A 9,603-nucleotide genomic window follows, 5' to 3' on the forward strand; every position below is an offset into this window, starting at 1 on the left:
AGTAGTAGAAGACAGCAAATACTTAATTAGGGATCCATACATTGAGTAGTGCTTGGATTTCAAATGTCAAAACCTCATTAGTTACTTAATTGGAGGTGGGAAAACCCAAAGCACTAGATGGGTCAGGGATACTCCCAAAGTATGCCAAAGGAATTGCCATTCTCTCTGATGGAAAGGAATTGGTCCTTGTGTTTAGATTTCTTATGAATGAAGATAAAGAACCTCAGATGTACAGGTTAACTCAAGGATGATGCAGTAAAACTGGTACATGGTGATCTCTGGCCACCTATTAAGTGCCCAACTGTGCAATAGCTGGTGCTTTCAAGAATCAGTCTTGAGGAAATCCAATTGTCCATCCAGATGCACAATGAAGATGTTTTGGCTTTATGGAAACAATTGCCAAGGTATCAACTGTTCTGATAAAGCACTTTACAAACCAAAGGAGATTGGAGAGCTTTTAAAACCACCTGCCTTTCTACTAAGCGTTCCCTAGGCTGTTTTACCACATACTCCTCTCTTGTGAATGAATTCTATCTATTCTCTGCCACTGCAGGTGAAGAAGCACGTCCGCAGCTTCCACTCAGAGAAGATCTACCAGTGCACTGAGTGTGACAAAGCCTTCTGCCGCCCTGACAAGCTGCGCCTCCACATGCTGCGCCACTCGGACCGCAAAGACTTCTTGTGCTCCACGTGTGGCAAGCAGTTCAAGGTAAAGGGAGTCCTCACTGGGTTATCCCTGGTGCAGGTGGAGAAAGAACATCCGTTCTTTACCCTTCCTCAAGCAGATGAGTTCGTGTTCTCCAAGGTGGATGAAAGGAATGCCTGTTAGTTGCATGTGCTGCTTTGTGTCGTATGTGAGTGACAGCATTGATTTCTGATGGACAAGGGGCAAGATCCACCTCAGCATAAGTGTTTTGCCTATCAAATCTTCCTTCTAACAATATAATAGCAAAGGACAGCTCCATCTGCTCATGAAGAACTGGGTCGTTATGCAGCTCAGCTGCCAGGTGCTTGAGTTGTATTGCTTAGTTTAGTTAAGAAAAGCTCTTGCTGATATTAGGAAACCTCTTGCTGAAACCAGACAGTGCATTCGTAATAATCCTGGTGAAGGTGCCTGTGCCCGTGGCACCCGTCTTGTCAGCACAGGACAATCCAGATGCCTTTCCAGATCCCACCAGAACACATGGAGCAAACTGTGAGCCAGGAAGACTGTGGTGACAGCAGCCTGATCCTTGGCACTTAGTTTCTTATGGGATACTGAGGGTCTGGATGCTTTGGGGTGAAGCAGCACTCTCTAGACAGTGTGTGTGCCTCCAGAGAGGCTGGATTGCAGCTGAGCGGTAGGTTCAGCACCATGGTAGGATGTGAGGTCCCCACTTCAAGAGCATTATTGATGCAAGTTTCCAGCCATACTGAGTTAAGCACTAACATTTTAGATAAATTAAAGGAAAAGCCAGAATGAAGGCTGTTAAATTATCATTAGTTTGGCTCCTTTTTTTTGTGGCTTTGCAACCTCAGCTTGGCTTGAAGGCTAAACCTAGACCCAAATGAGTTCCTGCTGGGACAACACTGGGAACGCAACTGACTCGTGGCACCGCAGAGAGCCCAAGAGAGATCTCGAAGCAACTTGCATTGTAACAGGTAGTAAGGCAGTAGCAGTGCTGATGCTTTCCTCCCTGATTGCTCTTTCCCAGAGGAAGGACAAACTGCGAGAGCACATGCAGAGGATGCACAACCCAGAGAGGGAGGCCAAGAAAGCGGATCGGATCAGCCGCTCCAAGACCTTCAAGCCTCGGATTGCTTCCACTGACTACGAGAGCTTCATGTTCAAGTGCAGGCTCTGCATGATGGGCTTCCGCCGCAGGGGCATGTTGGTGAGTGCTCCAGCTTCCCTTCCACCTTCTCTACTCCGTTTTGATGCAGAGTTAAGGAATGAAGATGGAATTTCAATGGTTGGAATGTAAGGATGCTGTGAAACTGGGTGAACTGCATAGCTGAGTTGAGATTATACAGCTTGTTTTAAGGCTGTGTGTCTTAATGTGTGCCTTCGTTGTACGTTTGGTTGTCACTATCCCATTTCAACACAAAGTAATGCTGTTTGATGTGTATTTAACACAGTGTGAGATGAATATATCACTTGGTTCAGCTGTGCTGCCTCAGTTTTCCTGACTTTCTATTTTCTGCTTCTTCCCCTTCTCGAGGAGCCTCTCCTGGCCATGCCCTCTAACTGCCTCTATGTAAAGGGTGTTATGCAGCAGGAGAGCTTATTTGCAAGTATTTCATGAGGGTTGTGATCTCTGCTGGCAAAGGCCTCCCTGGGTAGAGACCTTTTCATTACCTCCACTGCAAGAGTTCTGGTCTACCCCTTCCCATCTTAATTTGATTAGAGAAACTGTAAATGAGATCTAGCAAGACCTTCAGCAGCTGACTGAATGCACAATAACCCTTGGAGCAGCAAATGCTGCTGTGCTGCTGGCTACCATCACTGCAGTTTTGGTCTGGCTGTTATCCATGCCGAGGAGAAGCAGCAATTCCTCAGCTTCCAGCTATAATATGCTCTCTTTTTCTCTGTGCTTCTTCCTTCTAAGGTGAATCATTTGTCAAAAAGACATCCAGACATGAAAATAGAAGAGGTGCCAGAGCTCACATTGCCCATCATTAAACCCAACAGAGATTACTTCTGTCAGTACTGTGATAAGGTATGTAAGGAACACACTCCTAGGAGGATAACTCAGTCCTAGACCTATATGCAGCCAATTTGAGTCTGCAGAGAAACATCTGGCAGTGTTTGCAGCTTGCTTTTGAGGTGCTTGCCAGCAACATTCCTGCAGTACTATCCAAACAAATGAATTAAGATGAGCTGCACTTAGGCCAAGGCAGCTGAATTCTAATTGAAAATCGCAGTTCTTTCTCCTGTCTTTGGAGTTGGAGAACTTAATACCGTGATCCAGCAAGCAGCCACTCAGCCTTGGACCTGCATAAGTTTTTTGCAACCCAGGACTAAGTAATATATCTGTCTGTTAATTATTGAATACTCATTCGTTTTGGTTTCTGCATCAGTTCTAAAAGTGAGCCTCTAACCCCTTTTTATTTTGAGCTGCTTAGTCACATGCCAGTAATTCCCAGTGTTCACTGGAGCCTGAAGCTGCTCCTGCACTGCTTTTGGCTTCCTGTTCTTATTCCCTGGTCTTTGCTTTTTATGCACGTGGGCCTTTATTTACTAGGGAGTGTATTTTGGCTGTCATCATTTTTTCATGATGCCTCCTTCCTTTTGTTTAAAGGGAAACAGAACACAGAGTTTTAAAAAATATTGTAGAATATTCATTTGTTGATGTGCCTAAAAAGAGTAGGTTGATCACTGAAGGCTATTCAAACAGTGTGATGCTTGGTGTGAGAATGGAGGCATCAACCCTCATGACAAACTAACACTGGACAAATTACAGCTTTGGTGATCAGTGCCTTCTCTGACATTTGACCTTCAGGTATGAGGCAAAAGGGGTTTTCCTCTCTGATGTCCTGCTTTGATGCTTTGTTGTGGCATATGACATAGTCTCAGATGGCTCCTGCATGCTACACAAGGAAGAGTTGCTTTTACAGGTTGATTAAACACTGGAAGGTGTATGTGTATTCCTGCATTATGTTCTAATTGTTTGGGGCTTGAACTAAATGTATATCTAAAGCGAGATGCAGACCTTCCAGATAAAGGTAACTGGTAGCTGTCTTCTGCACAGACATCAAGGTTGCACCATTTTCACTCCAAATCTTTACTCTGCAGGTGTACAAGAGTGCCAGTAAACGCAAAGCACACATCCTGAAGAACCATCCTGGTGCTGAGCTACCTCCAAGCATCCGGAAGCTGCGTCCTGCAGGCCCAGGAGAGCCAGATCCGATGCTGAGCACCCACACCCAGCTCACAGGCACCATTGCCACCCCTCCAGTCTGCTGTCCTCACTGTTCCAAGCAGTACAGCAGCAAGGTATGAGGGTTGTTACACAGCTGGGTGTAAAAACCAGCTCTTCCACTGGGGTATCTGTCAGTCCACGAGCAAAGCTCTTTCATTCTGAGTCAGAGTGCTGGTTTCATGCTGCCAATGCAGGCACAGCCTGGTTGGTTTATGGCAAAATAGTTCCCTAAATAGAGGGGATGAACTGAAAAGAAGCCATGGAAATGTTACCAGAGTGCAGTTACAAATGGAAAAGCTTGGGAATTCCTCGCTGGCAGTTACAGGGGAGAGGAGTAGGGGAACAAAATGCAGAAAAGGTGACTCTGGACAAGGTCCCCAGAATATCTGGCTGTATAAAGCTTATGGGCTGTGGTATTTGAGGCACCGATTCTATGACCTTTGTGATGGTTTTTGATGTCAGTTGGCCTGAAGCAGAGTTACTGACCGTTTTCCTAATGCTCCTTTGCATCTCTCTGCAGACAAAGATGGTCCAGCACATTCGCAAGAAGCACCCAGAGTTTGCTCAGCTCCCGAACGCGATCCATGCGCCGCTGGCGACCGCTGTCATCAGCTCCACTCCTGCTGTTCTAACCACCGACAGCACTACTGGAGAGACTGTTGTGGTAAGCACTTGGAACACATTAAATCAGGCTAATAGGGGGAAACAAACAGCCCAGAAGCCCTCTGGTCTTAGTGTTTATTTGGCAGACACCACTTGAAAGAGAGTGGCTTCTGTTTAGTAATGACTGGATCAAACTGCGCAGAGGAGACAAGATCTCTGTAGTCACAGACTGGCTTGGGTTAGAAGGGACCTTAAGGATCATCCAGTTTATGCCCCTCCCATGGGCAGGGACACTTTTGGACAGCTCTGTACTGGTTGATACAAACCTCCTGTAGCTGATCTCTTCCCTGTTAATACATCAGCTGCTACGGAAGTGAAAGCTGAGGCTAGGAAAATCAGCTTCGTGTTCATTAGTAGTGCTGGGATGCTGCATAGCTTTAAAAATCCTATTGATCACAACTTACAGCTTCCTATTTGAAGACTGTAACTGGGTAAAAGACTTGTTCTGCTTTCAAATGGGTAGATTCAACCAGGATGCTGGTGGCTTCATAAACCTGACGGTGCTGAATGTCTTTACACACTTAGGGAATACAGTTAAGAAAAGTCTCACTCTGGTAGGTGAGAAGGGAAGGTGGAGCATATCCAAGAAGCACTTTTTGACTTGAAAACTAAGTCAACTCTTTACAAATGCAGGACTTTTGTTGTCTAATAGCATAGTATTAAGCCAGAAGATTAATCTTTTAATTATTATTGTATAAATTAGTCCTCAAAGGTCCTGACCAGCGTATTTAGATATAGTGTGGATAATCCCTAGTGACTCCTTATGACCCCATCCTCTGATTTACGAGAGCTTAATGTGTACAATGTCTAGGCCCAATGTGTGATGAAAAGAACTACAGCCCTGTAGAAGTACTCAGTCCAGTTGACCATATGTGATGATGGTCTGTATCTCTCTCTACCTGCCCAGACAACAGACTTACTGACCCAGGCAATGACAGAGATATCCCAGACCCTCACCACGGACTACCGGACTCCCCAGGGAGATTACCAGCGGATCCAGTACATCCCAGTGTCTCAATCCACAACTGGCTTGCAGCAGCCCCAGCACATACAGCTGCAGGTTGTGCAAGTGGCCCAGGTGAGTAGCCTGGTGGGGGACTTGATGTGCTTTTGACTCCCTCCATATCAAGCCTGTTGCTTGCTTGGGGCTGTAGCACTCGGAATTTTGTTAAGGAGTAGTTACAAAGAGTGGTGCACGCTTCACAGTTAAATTGATTGATAACAGGGTTCCCATTGTAAGCATCATGTACTGGGCATAAATAATCCTGCTGGTCTTGGTCAGCTGGCTGGAGACTAACTCCTACAGGCAGCTTTGCTCAAGTCTGCTCTAGGAAGGTTTTCCAGCAACTGGGAAAGCGGGTCAGTGGGTGACCCATTTTTGCAGTTGAAGACTAATTTGTACTTCCTTGTTCTCAGTGAGCCAGAGCCAAAATCTGGAAGTACAGAGAGCTGCTTGCTTTTCCCCTTTGTGTCATCTATTAGAATATTCATCTTCTGTGCTGCTCAAGAGCCTCCTGAAAATAAAACCAAAGTGTAACTAGAGCAACTGAGCTGAGGAAAATAACCTGGGGAGCTGTAATGAATGGCCATAGCCTTCAAATCTGTTATCCACTGGGTGAAGCAGAAACTACCATGTGCTTGTATTTGAATCTGCAATTCCCTCTTCTCTCTGCCCCTCATTACAAATGAAGTTATGAATTTGGTTAATAAAGACTAAATAATGGCCTGGCCCCAGTTAATATTGACTGTGGCTGTTGTAATGATACAAGAGCATGAATACTGGTTCCTAGCATTAATTTTATCAGGATCTTAGACTTGTCATTAAATAACTCCAATTAGTATCATCAGCAGGTGTTGCTCCAAAAAGCTTTTAATCAGTAAGACTCTGAGCACTTGTCTTGATACAGAGTGGTATCAAAAAACAGTTCTAGATATGCAGATCTTGAGGATGTTGTCTTTTATAGACTATAAATATACTTTATAGAAGGAGGCTTACAAAGAATAATGGTCCTGGTTTTCAGACCCTTTGCTTGACAGCTTCTATGCCCTTAGCAAGCCCTTTCTGTTGGGGTCACTGAGATGTGACCATCTCAGTGCCATTACGTCTGTTAAATGTACTTCTTGATCTCCCACGAGCAAAGAGAGGGTGAACACCAGCTTGAAGAGGAGTGCTCCATGGCCTTATTAAAGCTCATAGCTCATTGTTGCAGAGCTTGTGTCACAGAAGAGGTTTCCAGGGCTGCTTCTTTGATATTCTTATGTTTATTTTCTCCTTTTTCCTCCCAGGCTACCTCACCTCACCAGTCCCAGCACTCCACAGTGGACGTTGGGCAGCTTCATGACCCCCAGACCTACACCCAACATGCTATCCAGGTGCAGCACATCCAGGTCACAGAGCCTTCGGCAGCACCTCAGTCATCAGCACAGGTATTGCACTCCTCCTTGCAGGAAATACGTTCTCTCCCCAGTCTGCTTAGCAGGTATATTACATGTGCTGATGCAGGAGATGGTCCTTTCTCTGTCCTTCAAAGGAAATGATCAAATAACTCTCATGTGAACAACTCTGAGATCATCAAGTAGTTCCTAGAGTGCGTGTGTTTTGTTTGGCCTTTGTTGTATGGGGGTTTATTTGGTTTTGGTGTTCTGTGTGTGTTCTGCTTTGGTTTAGGTTTTTTAGTGTGTAGAAAGTAGAGATAAATGGCTGGGAACAGACAAATTTGCAACCTAAATGTAGCCAATTGCAAGGTATAAATGGAAGCTGGCATTCCTCAAATACTTGAACCTTTCCATGCTGTTGAGTGGTGGTTCAGTTTTTAGTTCTGACTATTCAGGCTGGAGAGGGTGCAGAGAAGGGCCACGAAGATGATCCAAGGACTGGGAAGCTGTGTGAGGAAAGGTTGAGAGAGCTGGGCTTGTTCAGCTCCAGGGACACCTTATCACCATGTTGCAGTATTTAAAGGGTGGCTACAAAGGAGATGAGACTCCCTTCTTACAAGGATTCACACAGGATATGCTATAGAGCCTGCCCCCGTGTTTTCCCTTACTAAAAAAGATATGTTTGTAACTTACTAGACTGAGAATGCTTTTACCTTTCCTAGGTTGGGCCTCAGCCTTTGAGTCCCTCCTCCCAGCAATCTCAGCAGGAGCTCAGCCCCTCACAGATGCAGACAGCTACATCGACACCAACCCAAGCCCTCCAGCAGCAGCAGGGATCTTCAGTCCAGCACACCTATCTTCCCAGCACATGGAACTCGTTTCGGAGCTATTGTAAGTGCCAGCAGTAGCTCTCACTAGGAGTCTGACTAACACATGGGACTAAGATGTGCTCCATTTCTCCAGCTACCAAATGGGATGGTATTTTCAGAGCTCGTTCAGATTTGTGAACCAGCAGTTGTCCTGTAGGTCTACAATGATATGTGATTTGAGCAGGTAGACTGGGCTCCTTTATTCCAAGGATGTTGTATTCAGCAAGACTACATGTGTTGGGTAGTGACTAGTTCAAATTTGAACCCAATCGAGGGTATCGTGAAACTATCCCTTATGTCCATGCAGCTCTGGGTGGCAATTCAATGATTTAGGTGAGAAAAGGATGTCTTGGCTATGAATGAATTGCCAAATCTGCAGCTCATGTTAGATGGCACAAATCTCTCGAGGTCTGTAGAATTCTACGAGGCTTTACAGTACCTGATTTGCTATTTAGCAGCCACTGTTTCAGGATTGATGTGTTACTGACATAAGACATAATCTTTCAAGGTGGTCTTTGAGCTTGACTGAAGGTCTTGATTCTCCAATTTCCATTTTCAGCATCCGAGATCCAGATGATGACCATTCCCCAAGGCCAGTATGTGATCACAGAGACTGCTGTAGGAACACCAGTCACCACTGTCAACACAGGGCAAGTGAAAGCAGTTACTCAGGTAAGAACCACCATCATGGCCTTTTTCTTTTTGTTTTTTTTAATCCAGAATCATGTATCAGGCTTTAAGCCTACAATTTGAAGGGTAAAAGGATGCCAAAATAAATACAGAGAGTAGAGAATAATGGTGTACCTGAATAAGGCTAGACTGTAGACCAAAAGGACATTGACTCTTTGTTACAGCGGTAGCAAGTTCTGTGTTGGGCAAGATCTATAGGCAAAACAACTAAGACATCATATGATGTGTTGTGTCATTAGCTAAGGAGAGGACTGGTACTGATCAAACGTAGTAATGTCATAAACTTCAGGTTCTGAAAGGGAAGAATTTATAGAGCTTCAAGGAAAAACTTATTTTTATCTAAAATGACATCATATTGTTGTTCTTGGGTACGTTTAAACGAAATAAAACTTAATTTCCAACTTCATACCAAAATGTCTCCAGCACAGCAACAGGAAAGCTGCAGATGATCAGAACAGAGGAGTTGGAGAAGGTGCAATGATGATGATTTTCCATATTTCCCTTGCAGACTCACTATGTGATATCTGAAGGTCAGCCTGATCTGGAAGCCAAACAAAACTCTTCGCTCTCCAGTGAGGTCCAGGTCGGTGTTTCCCAGCCCCCAGCCCACACGGATACCTTGGAATCCCAAACAAGCACTCAGCAGCCCCCCACCCAGTACATCATCACTACAACCACCAACGGGAACGGTGGCAGCGAGGTGCACATCACTAAACCCAGAACTTTCTCAGCAGAACATGAATGAAGAAGCCTTGTTGGTGTCGCTTGCTTGTACTTGTCACCTGCCCCAAAGCCCACATCTGTGGGGATGCTGGGGTTCAATATGTTTTAAAGTATATGCTCACTTCAACTAAAATCTTGGAGCACTTGTTATGCTTTAAGAAGGTGCAAGTCCCTGGTGACCATGAAGAAGTACCCTCAAAATCCTTCTGGGTTGTTACTTTATGCAGCTTTTAACAAAAAGGACAAGAGGAGAAGTAAAACTTCTGCTTGCTCTGGACTTGATTTTTGGCATGTCTGCTGACCCTTATTTTTCCTTTTTGGAAGTGTCTCCAGTAAACAACTTGTTATTTCAATTGTATGGGAAAAAGCTTGCCTAACGG

At 44.9% G+C, this 9,603-nt stretch overlaps 1 protein-coding gene across 2 annotated transcripts in view; it reads left to right on the forward strand.

The window, feature by feature from the left end:
• Positions 1–9,369, forward strand: part of PRDM10 (PR domain containing 10) — a 31,061-nt gene extending 21,692 nt beyond the window's left edge. For both annotated transcript variants that reach the window (XM_010024565.1, XM_010024566.1), the window contains 10 exons: positions 554–709; positions 1,695–1,874; positions 2,589–2,699; positions 3,776–3,976; positions 4,423–4,566; positions 5,473–5,643; positions 6,852–6,992; positions 7,664–7,832; positions 8,370–8,482; positions 9,009–9,369. In XM_010024565.1, coding sequence (XP_010022867.1) covers positions 554–709; positions 1,695–1,874; positions 2,589–2,699; positions 3,776–3,976; positions 4,423–4,566; positions 5,473–5,643; positions 6,852–6,992; positions 7,664–7,832; positions 8,370–8,482; positions 9,009–9,245 — 1,623 coding nt within the window. In that variant the 3' untranslated portion in view covers positions 9,246–9,369. The remainder of the gene's footprint in view (positions 1–553; positions 710–1,694; positions 1,875–2,588; positions 2,700–3,775; positions 3,977–4,422; positions 4,567–5,472; positions 5,644–6,851; positions 6,993–7,663; positions 7,833–8,369; positions 8,483–9,008) is intronic.
• Positions 9,370–9,603: the final 234 nt, after the last annotated feature.

Source organism: Nestor notabilis, unplaced genomic scaffold (genome assembly GCF_000696875.1).
Source record: "Nestor notabilis isolate BGI_N333 unplaced genomic scaffold, ASM69687v1 scaffold23681, whole genome shotgun sequence".
Classification (NCBI taxonomy): Eukaryota; Metazoa; Chordata; class Aves; order Psittaciformes; family Psittacidae; genus Nestor; species Nestor notabilis.